Source organism: Dermacentor andersoni, chromosome 2 (genome assembly GCF_023375885.2).
Source record: "Dermacentor andersoni chromosome 2, qqDerAnde1_hic_scaffold, whole genome shotgun sequence".
NCBI lineage: Eukaryota > Metazoa > Arthropoda > Arachnida > Ixodida > Ixodidae > Dermacentor > Dermacentor andersoni.
The window spans coordinates 118401443-118425330 of record NC_092815.1 but is presented as its reverse complement, the minus strand read 5'-3'; the positions used below and the strand labels follow the sequence as shown (position 1 = coordinate 118425330).

Sequence of the window (23888 nt, the reverse complement as noted above, 5' to 3'; positions counted from 1 at the left end):
CTTTTTCTTTTTACTTTTGCGCACCTTTAGATGAAACAGATCCACTTCGTTTTCTGGAGCACAAAAACAAGCGGTGCCCAAGTAACACTGCAAAAGGCCAGGTCCTGTGGAACATAGACTGCAAAGATGCATTTGTTGAAGGTGGGACATTCATTCATTCTAATTGAGACTTATACACAGGAACTTCTTGGCAGCTCAGAATTGTCAGAAGTTGTGCTAATGAAAATTTGGTTATCCTGTGCTTTATGTAAAACTGGTTTGCACATACTGTGACTGCAGCAATTAAGAGCACTTAAAAGGATTGATTTAGTTTTGGTCAAACTCTGAAGTCTCAGCTCGTGTAAGTGTGAAATGCAGTAAATATCTTGCTAGGCAACTGGTGACTGGATTGGAATCAAGTCAGCTGCATACAAAAGATCGACTATTGTTCGTTCAGAAATTAAAATCTAAGAAAATTGTGATAGCCTGTTTACAACTATGAAATGCATACTGCACCTGATAATTGCACATTTAGGGTGCATAAGATAAACATGGTAGATGTGTTAGTACCACTGTTATGTGAGTTTTGCAGGAGTCAGTTCACAAGTTATCTGTGATGTTATGTCGTGTGTAGTACATCATCTTATTCCACTTTTAATGCAGAATTGTGTGTGCGCTGTTCATGGAATCGCTGTATTAACTTTTGTTGTAGAGTTATGTGGAGTTGTAAACATGGCATTCAAACTTTTTTTATTGATTATCACTATTATTATTATTACTATTAAGCAATTTTCACTAAGATATTGAGGGACCAGACAAAGACATCTGCTCCCTCCAGTAAATAAAATGTGAGATTTTCTTGTGATTGCAACAAATAACATCCAAATCAGATTGAGTGGTTGCCTAACTGGAGATCATTTCTGTGTTTTACATGCGCTCTGCTGTACCCAAAATGAATGCCAACAGTATGTTGTTGGTCTTGTCTGTGGCATACCACTGTTTTCTCAAGCTTTGTCTTTTTTGCACACAGTGCTCTGTGTGACATGGTGGGATATGAAATATGTCCTCACACTGAACACACGCTTGTTGCAGAGACAACCAATGTTTGCTTTCGCTACTACCATGGGACAAGTGGCACTCTCAGAGCTGTGAGCCCAGTGGTGACCATCTGCAGGTCGGCTGACACCACTGGAATTATGGTAAGCTCTTCCTTCCTTTGCTTATCTTTAGTGTTTACGGCTGTATTGTCGTGCTTTACACCATGCCCTAAAAAAAAAAAAGAGAATCTGCACTCAATTGCAGCATTTAGAGTAGGGAAAAGAAAGAGTCCGTACACATAATCCATGCACATACTAGTAGCTGCATACAAAAAAATGTTTGAATCCTCAAGAAAGCAACCCAGTTTGATTGTCAGCACAGAAGAGCGCACTGGCTACAACCTTGTGCTGAATATCCAGTCATCATAGCTAAATGCTGTTTCTGTTTGCAGTGTGGGGCTTCACTGCAATGCAGAACACATTTATAAGTGAATTTTGTGTTCAGGTGCAACTTCATGGCAGCAGGCTCTGCATTGCTCTGAAGCTGCAATTGAAGGCAACAATCACATGTATAACAGCCGCTTCCCCACTTTGTTCTAAATTTCGTGAATTTTTAGGTAGATTATACACTTGAAAGATGTCATGTCTATGATTTTTCTGTGTTGGTATTTTAGGTGAATTGGGCTTTGGTAGAGATCAGCTAATACTCTTGCACTTAATCCTCTTTGTTCAGGAAATAGCTTTTCTGCTTTTTCTTTTACTTGTTTAGCTGCTGTTTTAAACAAATTAGACTCATCTAGTGATGCATTAGATTCAACAGTGATGCAAACAGATTTTAAGTTACCTAGCTTACAAGTGCATTTCCCTCTCTATCCTTCCCAATGCATATTGTTCTACGATTGTTTGTATGCTCATTTCCAATTCCTTGTTGCTTGAACCCTGTAGACCACTAGCTACCTAAAAAGTGACTTATTCTGACGGTTTAAACATGGATATGGTTTAAACATGTCCGTAAAGGCTAGATGAACGGAATGGGCCAAGTCGCAATTTGCTTTGTAAACCAAGCATGACTTGCCTCAGTGGAATGAAAGTGTTCTTGTTGAATTGTGTCAAGATAGCTAGTCTACAATGCCCTTATGCACTGATGTCGTTTGGTGCATCCCAGTCATATCATGCTTCATGTGCATATGGATTGGCAACATTGTGAGATTTGTGCAGCACTCACTGGCAATAAAGACAATTGGTGAAGCACTACAGTGTACATGGTGGCTCACATGTTTAAATTTTACACCACTCTGTTGTGGGAATCCCCCTCGACCATTGTACTTCAGTGAGAGAATGATCATAATGGGCGTGCATTGTGACTTGGTTTTTCCAGAAAGTAGTTTTGGTAAATCATTTCTGCTGTTGTTAATGTTCTTGACGTTATACTATCTTAAATACCTTTTTCCAGAATGGCCATGGCTCTGATGTTTTGGTGGGCTACTCTTCGCAGCAGATACCAATGGAGATGGTCAAGTTTTATTTGACCAGTAAGTATTGTCGCCATTGGGTAACCTACACGACTGTGATATCTGCTTACTTCAGCAGAATGGGTAGGGTGACCATATGATCTCCATAGCAAGAATAATAGCTGCAGCAGAACAATGTTGTAGGAATCACTGTCTTAGAAAAGGCTAATACAGGCACAATGATATCTATCCTGATTTTCTCTTCACTTTGATTATCTTGGATGGTATAGTCACCCTTTCTCACAAGCATGAGGAGTGCTCATGCAAATTTTCACTCTCTATGTATGGTGAGCTCAGAAGTAGAGCATGTACTACAATTGGCAATGTGTGTGTGCTTGGGCTGAAGAGGACAAACTCGCATGACTGAAGTTGCTTGCACATCAAGTTATTTTCCTATGTTCACCTGTCATGTGAACACCAATCTTATTCCCACACATATCAATAGTCTTTCCTTGTAGAACTGTTGTGAAAGGGCCTTTGTGTCATTGCCTTTCACTGCTACTGTGAAGTACGCTTAAGGGGGGAAGCGGGGATCAGATCGCGATTTTCGCGAAAAAAATCGATTTTTGAAAAGTACACTTTTCAGAATCTACAGCATCATTTCTATCTTGTACTGAAATATTTCACCGAAAAACAAACTCTAAGCACTTAAAATAAATATATTTGTCGGTGCCGGCGTCCACAAATCCGCCCGAAATCGCGAAAAAGCCGCGAAGTTCAACGCGCGACTGCTCGGCTTTCCCGCCACGGAGCGCCGCCATTTTGGTATCGTTGGAAAGCCCGACTCTGACTCTTTGTCCCAGCCCTTCCCTTCCTTCCCTGCCAGCCAGCAAGCGCACAAAAAAAGAAAAACAGGAGAGTGGCAGCACGGAGCAGCCAATGGCTGCCGCGCCCCGATTGGCTCTGCGCCGCGGCTCGTTGTAAGGCGCCTCCTCATTGGTCGACGCCGCGCCATAATGGCGGCCGAGGCAGGGAGCGCAAGGAGCGTCTGCTTTTGTCCGCTGCTGGGAAGCCTTTCTGGACTTTCCTTCTCTTGTGTTTCGAGGACGTCGGCCACGTGCAATGGATCCGCGCACGTTCGAAAAGAAGTACCGGACGAAGCATGCCTACGGGAAGCGGAAACGCAAGCCCGTCACAGCAAGGAAGAAGCGGCGATTGTCAGCAGGTGGTTCGGCCGAGCCGAGCGTCCGTTCAGAATCGGCGGAGTACGCGCCCAACGTGCTGTGCGATCTCTCGCCCAACGTGCTGCGGGATCTTGCGCCGAGTCGAGCACCAGCCAGCGATAGTGAGACGAACCATGATCTTTTGCCGTCGAAGCGCGGGCGCAGTGTTACTTCACCGGTGACGATCGACATGCCAGTGAGTCTCGCCGTACGCGAGCGTCCCGTCGCAAGTTCGTCCAGCACAGATTACGGAGTGAGCTTGCAGCGGTCATCGCCGCCCGACTGCAGAGCATCGGAGACGCGCTTCCGCGGTGTGTCGTTCAACGCCGAGATGTCTCCGCAGCCAACAACCGCCAGTGAAGGCAGTCCCATGCCATCGACGAGTTCCGGCGCTTCGACGGAGCTGCAACGCGGGCGCACGCTCGCTGCCGCGGATGCGCCGGCGGCCGACCTTGCCGCTCATCGCAGTGTTGACTGTTCGCCCAGTGAACGTCGCACTATTCAAGCTCACCTGGAAACACGATTTGTGTCCGCGGAAACTGCAGAACTGCAAGCGTCGAGAGTTCGCGAATCGCTTCGCGCGGTTTCAGCAACGGAGCGCAAGTTCGGGCTGACTGGCTCACAGGAAAATGCCATTCCCGCACCTCCAGAAGAGGAGTTTATGCTTGTTCAAGTTGCTGCTTTGAACTCGCTGATTGGTTCCCCGCTTTGCCCAACTTGTCAGCAGCCCGGCCTAGCAGTGCACCGCGAGACTGAACTGGGACTAGCTGTGAAGATGGTACTTTCATGCATTTCCTGTGGTAGTACCCTACAGTCTGAGTGGTCCTCACAAAGGAAGAGCGGCTCTAGAGCTTTCGAGGTCAACATCAGAGCTATGCAAGCAATAAAGAGCATTGGGAAAGGACCAACTGCTCTTAATGACTTCTGGGCCACCATGAATGTCTCGCATCGTGGGTTACACCACAAAACATGATGGGCACCTCAAAAAGACTTACAAGCCTGCCGCAGCGGCAGCTGCACACAACATCTTCACAGATGCTGTAGAGGCAGTGAAAAAGGTGTACACTGAAATGGAGACAACATTTTCAAAGAACATTACAGTAGTGTATGATGGCACATGGTTGACACGCGGCCACAGCTCCCATACCGGCGTAGGCTGTATAATTGATTTCCATACAGGGCTTGTGTTGGACTGCATAGTTCTGTCCAACTTCTGCCTTGGGTGCAGCCGACAGCCAGCAGAAAGTGACCCCAACTATGCTGAATGGAAGCAGCAACACCAGTGCCAGAAAAACACTGATGTGAATTCTGGAAGAATGGAGGTTGAGGCTGCACTACAGCTCTTCAGGCGCTCCTTGAGCAGAAATGATCTACGTTACACAAACATAGTTTGTGACGGGGACAGCCGCATGTTTCGCACTCTATGTGATGAAGAAGTTTATGGTTTTGTGCAGCTATCTAAAGAGGACTGCATAAATCATGTTAAAAAACGAATGGGGGCTGCACTTCGCTCTTTGGTGGCCAAGGCAAAGAAAGGAGAGCCACTAGGTGGAAAGGGGGGCCTGACACAGCAGCTCATCAAAAAACTGACAAACTACTATGGCCTTGCTCTGCGGAACCACTCGGAAGTCGAGGAAATGCAAAGGGCAGTAATGGCAACGTACTACCACATCACATCAACAGATGATGAGCCCCATCATGAGCTGTGTCCCCCTGGCCCCCTTAGCTGGTGCAACCACCGGTCAGCTGAGGCAGAAGGGCAGCCAGCACCAGCTCACAAGTACAAGCTTTCAGCTAAAGTTGCTGAAGCACTCCTGCCTGTGTACCAGCGCCTCTCAGACCCTCAGTTGCTGGCCCGGTGCAGAGGAGGCAAAACTCAAAACGCGGCTGAGAGTCTCCATTCAGTGATATGGTCACTAGTATCAAAAGACCAGCATGCCTCACTGTTTGCTGTGGAAACAGCAGTGCACGAGGCAATTTCAAAGTACAACTCGGGCAGTCTGAAAGCTTATTCAGACCTGTGCACAACATTGGGCCTGCGCCCTGGTGCCCTCTCTCTTCAGCGGGCTGTCGAGAAAGACTCCCAGCGAATGAAGAAGGCACACAAAGTCCATCTCCTGAAAGGACAGAGGGCTAAGAAGTCACCTGCTGCCAAGGACACCAAATTCTACAATGCAGGAGCATTCTAGACAGTGTGTGCCAGTATGGAACTTTGAGGCTTGTTTTCTCAAAAGTTTGTTTTGAGCTTATCACCTCGCTCGTGGAAAGCATAGCACGGCAATGGGAGCACGGATTTTAATCCTGTTTGTTTTGCTGCAATTGGTGAAGTGTGCCTTATGTCAAGACAGTCTCAGATTTACCATTTAGGCTCACCATTTTTTTATTACACAATAATTGGAGCATGATACATTCTAAACATAAAGAGAAGGTGCATACTATATCGTTTAGAAGAAGAGCAGAGAAATTTAAAAAGAAATTAAGAGAATCTTGACTTAGACTATACTTCTTAGTAACTATTAAAAACATTTACAGACCCATAACCCATTTTGCTGTCACGCTAGGCTTTCCACGAGCAAGCAACATGTGAGCAATATATAAATAATGATAAAATAAAAACTACTGAAGATATGATTGTGAAACTTTGCAGCTGTCTGTTTGATGCTATTTCGAACCTGTATGCCAAATTTCATCACTCTAAGATAAAAAATGAAAAAGTTAGTTCCGATCCCCTCATCCCCCCTTAAACAACTGGTTTCACAAATTTGGTTTTGATTTCAATGTGGGCATCATGTGGTGCAAGTTGTTTGCATAATTTTGCTTTCTGCTTCAGAAACTGTTCTCAATTCCCAGCAGAAGGCCTAACCACTCTTTGAAGGGTGCTGCACCACTCTGATGTCATTAAAACAACCTGTGCTTTAACCTGGCATCAACAGATATGAGCATTCAGCAAGCGTAGGGATGCTTCAAATGCGCGCACAAGCACCGACACAAACTCTCATACTGGGTCTCTTGACAGGCTAAAGCTCAAGTATATATCATTTTGTAGATGCGTGCTACTACAAATTACTGTGCACATTTATTTGAAACTATAGCTCCACAGCTTTCATGAGTATAGTGGCATTCAAATCATTCAGCATAATTTCTTGAAACTTGGCTAAAATGGCTTTGCAAAGAAAACAGTAGCTATATGTTGGAAGTCTTCTGCTGGTGTATGCATGAAAACTAGATGTGGCTTGTGAATAACTTAAGAATGGTTTTGGTAAATGTGTTCCTGCTGCTTTCTTACCTGGGTTTAGGGAAACCTGGTATTCAAAAGCGCGAGATTGTGCTAATAGCACTTGTTGCTTCTTTTCTCTCTGCAGACCTCCATGCTCGAAATCTCAAGAAAGGGATGTTTTTTAATCCTGATCCCTATGTTAAGATGGGTGTCCAGCCTGGTTTGGGGGATGGCGTCTTGCTGCTTCCACACCATGGCCAAATCTGTCGCACGGGTGCTGCCGAATCTACTGTGCACCCTTCATGGCCTGGCCAGTACGAATTTATTGGCTACCCTTCTGATGTACTGGAGTTTGAGGTCAAGGACAAGTTTGCCCGCAGCAGGCCAATCATCGGCCGCTTTTTAGGTCGGCTTGCTGTACGTGTGTGGGACCTCCTGGACCGCTGCACTGGGTGAGTGGTTGCATGTCTTGTAGGTACTGCCTCGTGTACTGTGCCTTGCTTGCCTTTCTTGCTGGCTTCTCAGAGTATAAGTGGCCTTATAAGTGGCCTCACGTATTAAGAACTTTCTCTCGTATAGGACGTGTGTGTGCATTATTGTTGTAGATTGTGCTGCTTGTAGATTGTGCATTGCACCAAGTAGGAACCGTATAATTGAGCCTATGCCTGCAATTGCATAACAGTAGTGTGCATTAAATCATATTTAGTGCTTAATGGTAAAATGATAAATATGGTAATATTTATGAACCTGTCTAATAAGTACGCATTCTGCCAACAGCAACTTTACATTGCCTTAATATTTTGCTGGAGTAATGTTTTCTTTTTTTCTATCTCTTGTTTCTTTAGGGGTGTTCCTGTGGAGATGAGTTTCTCTCTTGCTAACAAGACACCTTCAGACCATGTCACAGGGGAGCTTTTCTTTACATTTGTTCTGGAGCACGGCCCAGGTTAGTCATCTGCCCAGTTCATAAGGGTTACCTCCATTCCATCCTCTATTCTCACTGACTTGTTCCATTTTGCAGTAGACCCGTGGACCCACATTCGACAGGTTCACAACCCAATCTACGTGTCGGATGTGCCTCCAGAGCCATGCCCCTCAAGCCCGCCTCCTTCATCAGATGTCCCTCCACCACCCGCTTCAACGCCACACCATCCACCCTTGACAGCCAGGACCACCTCTCTGCCAAATGGAAGTGGCATTGTAGCACCGCCACCCACCTCATCATCATCTTCTTCTTCAACTTCCTCCGCGGGTGATCCAGAGCCAACTCCGAGGAGAGATTCCTCTCAACCTGCAGCGCGGCGTAGTGTCCGTTCAAATAGTGAGCATGGCCTGCACTCCCCTGCAGCTCCACAGGCAGTAGTGAGGCGACTATCCCAAACACCTAGACCGCCTGCCACAGTAGGTGCTGCACCGGCATCCGCCTCCTTTGCAAACATGGAGTACATGATGCAACAGGAGGCAGTGGCCCCGAGGCTCGCTGCTTCGATTGATCAGCCACCACCACTACCCCCAAAGCAGAAGGGCCCCAAGCGGCATCACCACCACAGGCCTCTCGAACGATCACGAGCTTTGGATGTTGTCGCAAGAGCAGAAGAGACAACCTCTTCATCGTGGAAACATGCCAGGCATCGAGAGGAAGTGGCTGGTCTCACGGCGGATGTTGAAGAGGCGCCTGCAGACTCTGACGAAAGCTCAGCAAGCCTAGCCTCTTCGAGTGCAACATCTTTGACTGCTGGAGATGCAAGCCCACCACCAACACTACCGAGAAGAACACGACCAGTTGCCCTCCAGACAACGTGCGAGCCAGCTGGGGCAACGGCAAGAGCAGCCCCGCTGGCGACTCCTGAGCAAGATTCATCTCTTCAGGAAGGTGGTCCATCATCTCTCGAGAACCTCAGTGGTGTTTTGGACACACTGGACTCGGATGAAGAAGGTCCAGCCCCGGCAGATGAGCTTTCTGCCTGTGACTTTGACCGTGCCAACAGTGAGCCAGCCAATCTTGAGTTTGATGCTGGTGGCACGGTGTCGTCTTCAGCTGCAGAGGACAGCCCCTCTCCAGCGCCCGAGGTCAGCAGAGGTGCGTCACCAGCACCGTCATCCTTGGGGGATTCATCTGCAGAGGCATCATCATCGCAAACATTGAGTGCCAGTGACGAGGAAGGAGCGCCCGAGGCCAACAACTTGGAATGTAAGTGGCAATTCGTTTCTTTAGGTGCACAACCTACACCTCGTTAAACAAAATTGTCCGCAAAGTTCGAAATGAACGTTTGTCTAATATACCTCAACGTACATTGGTGTGCAATTGTGCAAGTGCTTATGAATGGTGCATTTTGGTTACGAGATTATTTAAATATTTCCAGCACTTTCATGCCTTGATTCTAATAGGCAAGATAGCAGCAGTATCCAGCAGCCTCAGTCGGGAAAGTCCGGGAGGGTTCGCAATGAAGGCTTTACTTTAAAACTTGACATTTCAGCCCCCACCCAGGAGCCTTGTTCACAATGAAGGGGAAACAGAAAGGCCACAAGGTTACGTATATGCTATTGTATGAGGTTATATGTAACATGCATTACATCCTTATCCAATCATCATAGTCTCATCTCAATCTATGCTGATGTATCTGGTGCACGAAATTGCCAGATTGGGACAGTGACACCTAAGAAGCAATTGTACGCTTTTTGCTGGGCCCTTTCAGAAGGCCCTTTACCAGGACCTGTCAGAAATGTCTCTGTTCAAGGAGCATTCTACTACAATTTTAAATGGAGCTTAATACTATTAGTAGAGTTAGAAGCAAATAAAATGCTGCAAGGCAATGGTGTGAGGAGGCGGGTTACCCTTCTAGTAGCAGAGGCTATCAGCTCTTGCAAGTCGCCTTCCTCCTCTGCCTCCTCCTACACTAGGGCTGAAGGCCATGATTGCCACAGCATGTCACTATTGCCACGCTTGTTACTTCTCATTGTGCAAACCTGGCGAGTGGCCCTGTGAAGTTGTCAAAATGCTTAGAAGACGAATGTAAAAGCAAAGCTTGTGAAAGCAGTTGATGCAACATTAGAAAAGGCCTTGGCTCACTTTGGATCCTTTGTTTAACCAATCTAAGATACTTGCACTTCGGAGCACTTTACCCTCAGATGCACCACCGTGCATTGAAGCGTGAAGGGCTTTCTTTTGAACTGTACTCGAGATTAGTAATGGCAACACCATTAATTAGAAAGTTTATGTGAATGTCAAATTGCCCCACAAATAGCTTGGATCCTGTCGGTCATAACGCATTGATTTGCTATGAAGTTGAATACAAAGAGAACTGATCCTTTTATTTATTCTGTATGTTCAGACACTGGGTGCATAGTGGACTGTTCAAATGCTTGATCTTGTGAACTTTTAACATTCTGCAGAAAAGGCGGCATGAAAGTGTACGGACTTGAGCTGAAGCTTTTGTGGTATTAATTTAGTTTTGTGCAGAATTTTTTTTCCCCACTAGTATTGTATTGTTTTACTACAGACACAAAGAGCCAGGAAATCGGTGCAGCATTCATTGCTGAGCAAGTTATTGTTCATTCACCGCTGCATAGCAAATGACCTGGCTTGCTCCTTTAGTTAGAGCTGCCAAAGATCTGTGTTTCGTTCTCTTGTGCGCAAGCACATAGTTCCAGGAGCTGCTCCAAGCACACAGCCGTGGTGTGTAGTATATTGTTTTTCTGATAATTAGCAACATGTTTGTGGCCTGTGTGGTCATTTTTAGCATACAAATTTTTCTTGTTCCTTTCTTTCATCGGTGTTGTTTCTTCTTCACTTATACATCTGTTTTGCAAATGAACAAAGGATATTAGTGTCGTATCTTCAGAGTAATCTGTCACAGTATTGGTAACATTTTGGCACGGCAGTTGTCATAGAAAAGTTTTTAAAATACCTCACGATGAAACTTGCAGCTGGGCAGGAAGTGTCACAGCGCCGAAGGCGGCTCGTTCACCCGCCGCAGCGGTGTCACTCAGACTCGGAGTGTTCTTTCACTAGACCTCGAAGGCAGCACAATCGGCACAGCCACCACCAGGCACACCGCAGGTGAGCATGGTTTGTACATGTGGCAGCGTAAATATTCAGACATTTGTGCCTATCTGAGAGTGGGCAAGGTCTCTTGGTCAAGGCCTTTTCATGTGTGGGCTTGTCCATCGTGCTGGCATCTATGCAAGGTGACATGGCATGTGAACTTATTTTGTTACACTGTTTCATCATAGTCTGTTGTCACCTGCTGCATGCCATATCGTGCAGCTCTCTCTGCCAGTCTGAAAATATTGTTATGGAGTGACTGAGTGCAAGGATGAAGGCAGCTTGACTGAGCGATGGCAATTTTGATGGGGCACTTGGATGTGTCTCCCTTCAACTATCTTGCCTCATTGATATTGCCTTACCCTGGCTTCTCCAGAAGTAGCATATAAATATATTTCAAGTCTACGTCTTGTCTCCATAACAATACAGTTCTTCCTTTGACCCTTTCAGCATCAGATTTTCTTTAAGAAGTGATGCACCCCAGTATTGGGTTTTTTCACTGACAAATTAAACCTTAATATAATGAACTTCACTACAACAAAGTGCTCAATATAACTAAGTATTTAACTTTATAAACTACTTGTTCGTTGAACACTTAAGTATTTAGAACCTCAGTATAACGAAGTATGTTTATACATGATTTCAATATAAGGAAATGTCATTGCTGCCACGAAGGAATGCCGGGACAATAAATGGAAACTTCCATGGACGGAGGTGGTGAAATGGTTGAATTACCGGTGGTTCATTGCGAACGCAGTTCTCAAATCTCGCGCCGCGAGATCAAGAGTGACCGCTGAAGCGGAGCAGCATCAATGTTCCACATAATGTCCTAGTGGAATAAAATCCTATAATGCCCCCGTGTGCTGTATGCTTTAGGTGCTAGTAAATGCATGCGTGATGGTTTGCCAAGAAGGATAGTGGCTTGATGAGCGCTGTTTTCCCGTGTGAGCAAGGGGAAAGGGAGGGGGCGAGCTCGCGGTAATGCAGTCAGGCGCCCGTAGGGAAAAGTGCTGTATGTTAGCGCATGTCTTTTCTTTTTTAGCACAGCTGTGGCTGCGCATGGCTGTCGGTGTAGCTGAGCACATATGCAGCCTGTGTGCCCTGTTTTAGAGACAAACTGTCGCGTCTGCAAAGAATGGGCATGCAGAGATGGCGTGGCATCCTGTGCACCGTCTTCCCATGCTTTTAGTAATGGAGGTTATGTGACCTCCAGTTTTGGAGATGCATTGAACGAGAGACAGACATAGCGTTCGCTCCCCAACTATCAGCACTTTTCATAACAGCGTCGTCCCACTGCAGGCAACACTATTAGCCACGGGGTCGGAATGGATGCAAAAGTGTGGCTGTCTTTGCTTATACTACTGATGTGAAGATAATGTTGTCACGGCATAAAATTTTATCTTTCACCGCCGATTCTCATATTCAACAAAATGCATTTTTTTTTCTCATTGAAGTTTGCTTTTTCCGATTGCTCGGTAATTTGGAAAATATTATGGCCCCATTCATGCAAGAAAAATCCATCTGCGAATGCGCTTTTTTGCACAAAAGGTTTAATTTCAACATAATGAAAATTTTGATCTAATGAAGCAAATTGCCAGTTTTGCTGACTTCGTTATATCGAGGTTTAACTGTATTACAAAACGAACGCAACAGTTTATTTTTGTTTATACAGAAGGGAAAAAAGATGACACAGATAATGGCAAATGCACTCATAGTACCTAGTTTCATACTGAAGTGCACGCTTCCGCAATAGCGCGGCCATCACAAAAAAAAAAAAAAAACACCTTCTATAAACATATAACAGGTGGCAGAAGCACACGCAACAGATAGGTTTGTGCTGCGCTGTGAATATTTTAATGAAACAGTGCCACTGCAGCGGTTCACAGTGCATAAAGTCCAGGAGCCACCTCTCCCATTTGCAAATGCATGCTTCTAGAAATATACAACAGATGGCGGAACTACTTTGGAGCACACCACCTTTGTGTTACTTTGATTGGGGAGAGTGGGGAATGTATTGGTACCTCAGTAACATGACTGGACAGAAATGCGGAAACATACCGGTATGTCAGTGACACTGAAAGGGTTAAACGGTTGAAAGGGACTGAAATCATGCTTACTTCCATCATCTTGAGACATGTCTCCACCAGCACCTTATCATGATCTTGAGAGGCATTTTTGTGCAACTTTCATCCCTTTAATGTGCAGGGGAGCTTGACTGAAGGTTGGTACTAAACCATTTTCTGTTTAACAGGGTGCTAATTGTTCTGACAGAGCATTGTATAGATCAAGAACCTTGGAATTCTTTGCACAAAGCAATGTTGTTAGTGCAACAAATTTTAAAATTAAACTGAATTGAAGCTGAAGTAGATTTCAGAGGAACAAGGTCTTGAGGATTAGCCAATGCACTACTAAATACATGGCTTTCAGCTTGAGAAATCACTGCGACGAAGGCGCAAGTTGGACAAGACAACACAGTGATTAAAAGGAAAACTCATTTCAAGTATCTGAGTTCAACGTAACTAACAACACGTGTTGGATAGAGGGATGTCTTAGAAGCTCTGTGCAACAAGAAAATGGCAGCCAAGTTTAAAAGACAAGAATACAAAACTGTGGCAAAACCATTAGTGTTGTACGGAACTGAAATTATCTTGATGAAAAAGTTGTAACTTTAAGATACATGTGGCTAAAATGAGGGTGTTGACATAGGCATGTGGATGTGACAGCGAAAGATAAGAGTTTCGAAAAACTTTGCCTGAGGGTAGCCAAGGATCGCAGATGTTCCAGAAAAGATTCTAGATGGAATGCTGGGGTGAATGTGTTGGATCATGTGATAAGGAGAAAAGAAGGAAGAAGGAAATGATGATTAACCCTGTTAACAAGAGGGAGGGTTAGCATAAGGAATAAATGGCCAGACAGTGTCGTGGAAGGCAAGAACCTAAGATATTGACACGTGTACTTATCTTTATTGGCCGACCACATTTCGCCGCCTAACAAATGTTATCGCACAGCGCGGGACGCGCCTGCATGTATCCGAAGTTTCTGGAAAGTTATCGATGCTTCTATCCGCTGTCTGTTGTCGCCGAACCTTATGTTATCTGATTTCATCACCTGACGCGAATGGTGTAGAACTTTGTGGAAGGCACGCGGGTCCCAACGATTAGTCTGGAACATTCGATGACTGCTCTATAAAAGCCGACGCGCTTGACCCGCTGATCAGATTTTCGACGATCGTCGACTGTGTTCGCCGCTATCGTTGTGCTTTAAGTGTAGCCTGTTTTGTGGGCACAGGTTCGCCCAATAAAAGCTAGTTTTGTCTTTCACAGTACTGCTACTGTGTTCTTTAACGTCACTACCACGTGACATCTGGTGGAGGTGCTAGTGCGTTCATGTACCGAACGCCCCCGCAAAGCCGCGATCCAAGCCCGAAGCCCGAGGACAAAACCAACATCGCCCAAGACCAGCGTGCTAGCCGCAGACTGCAAGGACTGCCCCCAGAGCACGGACTTCTACCTGAGTCGACAAAGAAGATCGTGGTCAAAACAACCCCAATGGCTGCCCCAGCATCCCCCGTTATCCTACAACAACCTCGGGACCCACCGACCTTCCATGGAGCAGCGACTGAAGACCCAGAATCCTGGCTGGAGACGTACGAACGAATTGCGACTTTTAACAACTGGGACTCCGACGACAAGCTGCGGCATGTATACTTTGCCTTAGAAGATGCCGCCAGAACGTGGTTTGAGAACCGGGAGTCGACCTTGACGACATGGGACCTCTTCCGTAGCGGCTTCCTGCGCACCTTTACGAGCGTCGTGCGCAAGGAAAGGGCCGAAGCCATGCTGGACGCCCGAGTGCAGCTACCTAACGAGAACGTTGCCATCTTCACGGAAGAAATGAACCGTCTGTTCCGCCACGCCGATCCGGATATGCCCGAGGAGAAGAAAGTCCGCCTTCTCGTGCGTGGTGTAAAGGAAGAACATTTCGGCACAATGATACGAAGCCCCCCGAAGACCGTAGAAGAGTTCCTTCGCGAGGCCACCAGCATAGAGAAGACACTCGAAATGCGGAACCGGCAATTCAACCGCCGTACAAGCTCTACCCACTACGCAGGAATTCAATCACTGGCCACGGACGATCTGCGCGAGACCATCAGGGTCATTGTGCGCGAAGAACTGCGCAAGGTCTTGCCTTCGTCGCAGCCTCAAGTGGCCTCAATCGCCGACATCGTGAAAGAAGAGGTGCACCGATCACTTGGAGTTCCTGAGGTGCAACCAGATTCACCACAGCCCCAGCCGGAAGCAATGACCTACGCCGCCGTCGCACGCCGTCAAGGCACCCCTCCGCGACCGCGCCAGGGCCCTGTAACGCCGCAATTCCGTCGTCCGCCGCCGCCGCCACCAGCACGCGCACCCGTCGCCCACCGCACCTACGCGAGGAAGACGGACATTTGGCGAGCGCCCGACCACCGCCCGCTCTGCTATCACTGCGGAGAAGCCGGCCATGTGTACCGCCGATGCCCATACCGCGACTTGGGACTGAGAGGGTTCGCCGTCAACGCGCCGCGACCACAGCTTGGCGAGCGCCCACGTGACACCGCCGATTACCTCGCCGCTACTCAGTGGAGCCCTCGACGGCCGTCCCGTTCGCCCTCACCAGGCCGCTACCTGTCGCCGCAGCGCCGACCATACACCGGCCCAGCCTGGGGCCGCTCTACGAGCCCATATCCGGAAAACTAAAAGCAGCAACCGATGGAGGTGCGGGTGCTGTTCGTCGAACTGACGAAGATCCTCCGCCACCGACGAAGACGACGAAGAGACCACCTCGACGACATAATAACGACCCGCCGCCGTCCCGACGAAGTCAGGAAGCCAAGACTACACCGACGAAAGACTACTTGACGACGCGACGTTCCAGCTTCAGTTCAACACGACGCAGCCGTGATCCGACGCCAAGACCTAACTGCAACGCCAGACAAAGAACCACCGACCTCGACGTGCTTCTCGACGGCCACGCAGTTACCGCCTTAGTGGACACAGGTCTGATTACTCCGTCATGAGTGGACACATCGCCGCCCAGTTGAAGAAGGTTAAGACTGCATGGGAAGGCCCTCAAATTCGCACCGCTGGAGGACACCTGATTACGCCAACTGGAATCTGCACGGCAAGAATAACCATTCATGACCGAACTTACCCTGCCCCCTTCGTTATCCTCCAACAGTGTTCACGAGACGTCATTCTCGGTATGGACTTCCTGAACCAACACGGCGCAATCATCGACCTGAAGTCGAAGTCAATAACGCTGTCGGAAGATAAAGCGATACCGCCGGAGAGCCCTCGTAGTCACCACGCCTTGAGTGTGCTCGAAGATCAAGTGAGCATCCCGCCTCGCTCCAGCATTGTTATTTCGGTCGGCACCGAAATACCCGCTGACGTAGAAGGTGTCATCGAAGGCGACCAACGTCTACTGCTAGACCGTGAAATTTGCGTCGCAAGAGGGATCGCTCGACTGCATGGAGGGAAAACTGAAGTGTTGCTGACAAACTTCAGCCAGGAGTTCAAGCACATCAACAAGGGCACGACGATCGCATACATCGAGGACATTCTGCAAACCAGTAATGCGTTTGTCCTCTCGGATTCCGCCGCATCTACCCTGACGACCATAATTCCCGAACCAGACTACGACATTAATCCAAGTCTGCCCGTGATTAAGCAACAGCAGCTCAGAAGTCTGCTCCGACGATATAAAGGCTGCTTTTCGACGTCATTGAGGATTCGACAAACACCACTCGGCAAGCATCGCATAATCACTGAGGAGTACGCTCAACCACTCCGCCAGAGCCCTTACCGAGTTTCGCCGCGAGAACGTGAAGCTATAAGAGAACAAGTCGACGAAATGCTGCGCGACGACATCATCCAGCCGTCGAAAAGCCCGTGGGCATCCCCTGTTGTCCTGATGAAGAAAAAGGACGGAACCCTACATTTCTGCGTCGATTATCGTCGTCTGAACAAGATCACGAAGAAGGACGTATACCACCTCCCACGGATAGACGACGCATTGGATCGGCTCTGCAACGCTAAATACTTCTCCTCGATGGACCTCAAGTCTGGCTATTGGCAAATAGAAGTCGACGAAAGAGATCGCGAAAAGACCGCCTTCATCACCCCAGACGGCCTCTACGAGTTCAAGGCTATGCCATTTGGACTGTGCTCGGCGCCTGCAACGTTCCAGCGCGTGATGGACACGGTTTTAGCAGGATTGAAGTGGCAGACCTGTCTCGTTTACTTGGATGACGTCGTTGTGTTCGCCAGAAATTTCGACGATCACCTTGGGCGGCTTGCCACAGTACTAGAGGCCATCAAGTCATCAGGGCTCACTCTGAAACCAGAAAAGTGCCGCTTCGCTTACGATGAGCTTCTGTTCCTAGGCCACGTCATCAGCAAGTCTGGAGTCCGCCCTGACCCGCAGAAGACAGCTGCCATCGCAAAGTTCTCGCAGCCCACCGACAAGAAGGCAGTTATTATTTCTTGGCATGTGTGCCTACTACAGGCGATTTGTCAAGGACATTTCATGCATCGCTGAGCCGCTGACACAGCTAACTAAATGTGACGTCGAGTTCAAATGGGAAACGCCGCAGGCCGACGCATTTCAAGAACTAAAACGACGCATGCAGTCGCCGCCCGTACTTGCGCACTTCGACGAGCACGCCGATACCGAAATCCACACTGACGCCAGTAGCCTAGGCCTCGGTGCCGTCCTAGTCCAGAGAAAAGATTGACATGAACACGTGATAGCTTACGCTAGCTGGTCGTTGTCAAAAGCGGAAGGCAATTATTCTACAACCGAAAAGGAATGCCTCGCCATCGTTCGGGCTACAGCGAAATTTCGCCCTTACCTATATGGCAGGCCATTCAAAGTGGTCAGCGACCATCACGCGTTGTGTTGGCTAGCTAACTTAAAGGACCCTTCAGGATGGCTGGCACGGTGGAGCCTCAGACTACAAGAATACGACATCACTGTAACATACAAGTCTGGACGAAAACACTCAGATGCTGATTGCCTATCACGCGCCCCCATTGACCCGCCGCCGCAAGATGACGAGGATGACGACTCCTTCCTTGGAATAATAAGCGCGGAAGACTTCGCCGAACAGCAACGAGGAGACCCGGAGCTAAAAGCCCTAGTCGAGTATTTGGAAGGGCACACCGACATTGTCCCTAGGGCATTTAAGCGTGGATTGTCTTCGTTCACGCTACAAAACAACCTGCTCGTGAAGAAGAACTTCTCACCAGTCTGCGTCAGCTACCTTCTTGTTGTACCGTCAGCGCTGCGTCCAGAAATACTGCACGCCCTACACGACGACCCAACCGCTGGGCACCTCGGATTCTTCCGGACGCTGTCGAGAATACAGGAAAGGTATTACTGGCCGCGTCTGACCGCCGACGTCGCCCATTACGTCAAGACATGCCGAGAGTGTCAGCGATGCAAGACACCACCGACAAGGCCAGCAGGATTACTACAGCCGATCAAACCTCCTCGCCGACCATTCCAGCAGATTGGGATGGATTTGTTGGGGCCGTTTCCGATGTCAACATCCGGGAATAAGTGGATCGTCGTGGCGACGGACTATCTCACCCGCTTTGCTGAAACTAAAGCTCTACCAAAAGGCAGCGCAGCCGAAGTGGCGAAATTTTTCGTCGAGAACATCCTGCTGCGACATGGTGCTCCAGAAGTCCTCATCACCGACAGAGGAACGGCTTTTACAGCAGAGCTCATCCAAGCCATTCTGCAGTACAGCCAGACAAGCCACAGGAGGACAACTGCCTACCATCCGCAGACGAATGGTCTCACGGAACGCCTGAACAAGACCCTCGCCGACATGCTGGCGATGTACGTCGACGTTGAGCACAAGACGTGGGACGCGGTCCTGCCATATGTAACCTTCGCTTACAACACGGCGGTGCAAGAAACAACACAGATGACGCCATTTAAGCTGGTTTACGGCAGGAACCCGACGACGACGCTCGACGCCATGCTACCGCACGTCACTGACGAGGAAAATCTTGACGTCGCTACCTATCTCCAGCGCGCCGAAGAAGCCCAACAGCTCGCCCGCCTGCGAATCAAGAACCAGCAGAGGACCGACAGCCGACACTACAACCTCCGACGACGCTTCGTCGAGTACCAGCCCGGCGACCGTGTTTGGGTATGGACCCCGATACGCTGACGAGGACTAAGTGAAAAACTACTCCGACGCTATTTCGGACCCTACAAGGTCGTCCGACGTATTGGTGCTCTGGACTATGAGGTTGTGCCAGACGGCATTTCGCATTCACAGCGGCGCCGCGCACGATCTGAAGTGGTCCACGTGGTGTGCCTTAAACCCTTTTACAGACACTGACGAACTTCCTTATTTTTGTTGTTTTCTTTGCTACGAGTGCTTTTGTTTATTCCTCTCGCTTGTTTGCAGCATCGGGTCGATGCTTTTTAAGAGGGGGGTAATAACACGTGTACTTATCTTTATCGGCCAACCACATTTCGCCGCCTAACAAATGTTATTGCACAGCGCGGGACGCGCCTGCATGTATCCGAAGTTTCTGGAAAGTTATCGATGCTTCTATCCGCTGTCTGTTGTCGCCGAACCTTATGTTATCTGATTTCATCACCTGACGCGAATGGTGTAGAACTTTGTGGAAGGCACGCGGGTCCCAACGATTAGTCTGGAACATTCGATGACTGCTCTATAAAAGCCGACGCGCTTGACCCGCTGATCAGATTTTCGACGATCGTCGACTGTGTTCGCCGCTATCGTTGTGCTTTAAGTGTAGCCTGTTTTGTGGGCACAGGTTCGCCCAATAAAAGCTAGTTTTGTCTTTCACAGTACTGCTACTGTGTTCTTTAACGTCACTACCACGTGACAATATGAATGGTTGTCTCATTGGTCAACGTGCACGAAATTCATTAAAATGGGTATGTTCATGCACAATGAGTCCCAACTTGCTGAAAGTGTCAACAGACTTTCTTGTAATGATGTAAGGACTGCGGAATGAGTGAGTGTTAAAGCATGCTTTAGAGACAGACAAAAGAATTTACTGTGAAAATGGCAGAGAGGTTGACCTAGCCTGCTACTCTGCTCAGAGATAAGGGGAAGAGCAAAAACAGAGGGGTATGAGGAGTGATGAGGATGGGTGGTATAGGCATGATTATAGTTATTCACACCTTGACCCATGCACTCTGGTTTTTCTATTTTTTGTCTTGTGGTTGCCTCGCCTTGGACCATAAACTTGTGGTGTTGCCCAGTTTCCATGAGTCGTTCTCTGTGCCATGCCTGCCCACCTGTCTACTTGCGAGAATGTCATGATGACCGTTGTACTGGGATGCTTCGTTTGCAGGCGCCACATACCAGAACAGAGGTTAGGGCCTGGGCTGGCTGGGTCTGGCCTTCTGCCGTACAGCCGCAGTGACCACAGCAGCCTGGCACTGCCTGAGGTCACCCGAGCAGCAGTGTTGGGCCACCGGGAGAGTGATTATGGCAGGCCCTGCCTATTGCCTGCTAGTGAGAGCCCTGCAGTCCTACATGCAAGGTGGGCCACGTGTTCCCAGATATATACCCCTCTCCATAGCTGGTTACTTCTTCAGTCCTGGCGCCATAGTTTATGATCTACTTTTGAGCTGGGACATGGATATGCACATCCAAATTAACTTGCCTGTGAATAACAGGTATGCTTGCTAGTTTAGATTAGATGCTGACTCAAAATTATTTGATTTAAAGTTATCAGTACTTCAATAATGCATATTTGCCGTGTATATGCTGCATTTAGAAGTATAGCTGGCACCAAATGAATTATAACAGTGAATCGTGTCATTCACCAGTCCGTGGTGAACCAGCGCACATGGTCAGTTTGAATGAAGGATGTGAGGATGCTTGTCCTACTGCACTATTTCTGCATTTGTCCTACTTTTTATTTCCTCTTATTATTATTGTTTGTCTTTGCATGTCTGTTCACCCATCCCCCATCTCTTCCCCAACCTCAGTGCTTGTTTTAATGGCCTTCACCGTGTGAATGCTGGTAGCACTACGTCGACCATTAGCACCCATGCAGCACAGTAACACTCGAGTGATATTGGTGCAGCCAGCTGCAAAATTATAATGCACAAACAGTGATGGTAAGTGCAGTGCGTATTGACACGCATACATTGTGTATCTTTTCCCGGTGGCCGTTCTTCACTGGCTAATCGCTGTTACAATATGGTTTATATTATCGCTCGACACGAGATGTGCCTGCTTGTATCAGAACTTTTCCAACTGTTTTTGGCAATTCTGTAGCAAAGAAATCCTTTGTAATCAGATTGCGTGCATGAAAAGAATAGTAATGTACTTCCTGGAACTGTGCCTAAACACAAGTGATTACACGTGAATGTACGATGAGCCATGTATAAATAGCCAATAGATTTGGCCTGCAGACCAGATTTCGATGACCAACAACTGTGCTCGCCGCTGTTGTTGTGCTTTGAGTGTCATTTGTTTTTCTAGGCACAAGTTCACCATATAAAGCGTTAAAATTCATGACTCACAGTTTTGCTACTGTCTGGTTCTTCCGTGTCACTGCAATATGACAATATTATACTTTATTCACACAGCGCCAAGTCAGGCAATTAATAAAACGCAAACAAAAATATTGCTCTATGCTGTGCATCCTCACATACTTCGTGCAGACCATTTCATTGCGACTTGACAAATGGCATAGTCCATAGATTCAGCCACTTGACAAAGAGCTTTACTGGCAGCGACGGCAACGGCCGTTAAATGTGAATAACTTCCTTTTTTTTTTTTTGTTAAGGTAAGTTCCACATGTTTCATGTTTTTTTCTTATTGCAGTAATTAACGTGATGTTACTTTCTTTTCTAAAGTTAAGAAAATCTGGTGTGTCGTAGATTTGAATGTGCCTTATTCACTTACTTCAAGCCCATAAATAGAAAAAGAGGGTGCACATTAGAGTCATGAGCATGTTGGAATTGTGTAAATACAAAGATTTAAGCGATTAGGATACGTCTCTGGCCTAGGCAACTTTCCTGTTGTATCTTACGTGTTCTAGATCAACTCAACTCGGTTAAAAGTTCCAATGAAGCTGGCTTTTAATGGGCAATATACGTATATTATTGTTGCGTAATGTATGCACTGCGTGTGGTTGCAGTGTGGCAAGCAGCCGAACTTCTACTGTGGAGCCATCCCCAGCAACGTCTGCAGCTGCTGCTGTCTTGGCTGGCACTGTCACACAGTCACAACAGCAGCAACAGCTGCAGCAGCAGCACAGCACCACTACCCGTCTGCCTTCCATTCCTGAACGCACAATTCGGTATCAGCGTGTGGAGCTTGAGGAGCCACTGCCGCCGCGTAAGCACTTCCTGGCATAAATGAGACTGATTGCAATGGAACTTCGTTAGCACACATACTTTTAGGGAATGTGGCATTACTACTGACTGAACGGTAGTATTTGCAATTCCTGGCAACTGCAAGTTCGTGTCTCTTCACGTTTGCCAACACCAACAAAGAAGTAAGCTGCAGCACAGTAAGTTAGTGCATACCATGGTCATGGGACACGCTAGCCATTATCAGTAGCACAAGTCACAACAGCTTAGCAGTCAATAAATACATTAGGCTTTATGAAGACTGGGTCGGAGAATATCACAAATACGTCTTAACCATCAGTATATATTAAGAAGGTTCTGTTGTAGTTGAAGCCCTTGTACTTTGGCTTTTTGAGACTGGAATTCAATCTGCTCACAAATTAACAATAGCAAATTAAAGAACATTGGCTGTATCAGTAAAGCCAAAAACCTAATGGAAGGGGCCAGAGAAAGATGTTCTAAGATTTTATGCCATTTTTGGCAGACTGGGAGGCTCGGATTGACAGTCATGGCCGCATCTTCTACATCGACCACCTAAACCGCACCACCACGTGGAACAGACCATCGCTGTCACAGCCAGCTGGCATAGCTGCCACCTGTAATGAACTTCAGAGGCAGCAGTTTGATCGGAGGTAAGATCCTTTCCGTCGCTGCATAAATACTTTACTATAAATGTAGTCTACTTGCGCACTATACCTAATTAGTGCTTTCTGCTGAGGCCATGCTTCACCGTACAGGCGAGCTACCTTGAGCTGATTGTCGAGCTGGAGCATTTTTCAGGATTGATTTTCAGGTTTGCTTTTCAGGTTTCAAGCAGGTGTCACACCATTTGGTATTACTGGATCTGGTACTATGCAGCACTGGACTTGTTTGTTGTTTACTCATTGTAATTTTGTTAACGTACACTGCTCTTGGCATGGCTAAGGAAACTACGCCATTGCCAGATAATGTGACTCCTGGAACACTGGCTTTACACTAAAAGGAAAAGAAACGTTTTGCGTGGTTCTTGATAGCCCATTTTAGCTTTAGCCCACACTGCCTTTAAGGCATGAAACAACATAAATCAAGTGGGCAGAGTGCTTAAGATTTGATCAGTGCTCACAAAAAAAAAAAAAAAATGTTCACAGCAGAAACAAATGTCCCAAAAACAAGCGGCTTTTCTGTTGTCCCCCACACACACACTCTCTCTCTTTTTTGTGAGCGCTGCACAAATCGCAAGAGGAATGTGTGCCAACTTGCCCAGTTTTGAACCCTAAGGCAGAGTTCAGAGCACTGTCGTGGTTGTGAAAAAGCAGAGGAGCTTATTATCTTTATAACTGCATAATGAATGTTTGCAGTGCTGGTAGGTATACACACCACATTGAAAGTGCCAGTGCACCTTTGCTACTCTAGCATTCTTTTAGTTGTGTTGGACGTAGTACATGTAAATGCGGGTACTGCTGGCAGCTTCTCATGCTTTGTGTACACTTCATAAAAGCACAAATGTATGCGATAGCAGGATGCAGTGCTGTCCACAATTGACTTTGCAGA

The 23888-nt window shown here is 47.3% G+C and overlaps 1 protein-coding gene across 2 annotated transcripts in view; it reads left to right on the top strand.

Moving 5' to 3' along the window:
- The window catches only part of LOC126541316 (E3 ubiquitin-protein ligase HECW2-like), an 80814-nt gene that overhangs the window by 17629 nt on the left and 39297 nt on the right, over positions 1-23888 (top strand). Inside the window, exons 3-12 of one of the 2 annotated variants that reach the window (XM_050188049.3) lie at positions 31-141; positions 1072-1178; positions 2470-2548; positions 7053-7359; positions 7753-7853; positions 7932-9098; positions 10835-10967; positions 20342-20533; positions 22145-22344; positions 22843-22990. In XM_050188049.3, coding sequence (XP_050044006.2) covers positions 31-141; positions 1072-1178; positions 2470-2548; positions 7053-7359; positions 7753-7853; positions 7932-9098; positions 10835-10967; positions 20342-20533; positions 22145-22344; positions 22843-22990 — 2545 coding nt within the window. Of the gene's footprint in view, positions 1-30; positions 142-1071; positions 1179-2469; positions 2549-7052; positions 7360-7752; positions 7854-7928; positions 9099-10834; positions 10968-20341; positions 20534-22144; positions 22345-22842; positions 22991-23888 lie in introns of both variants that reach the window. The other variant, XM_050188048.3, reaches the window with a different exon arrangement.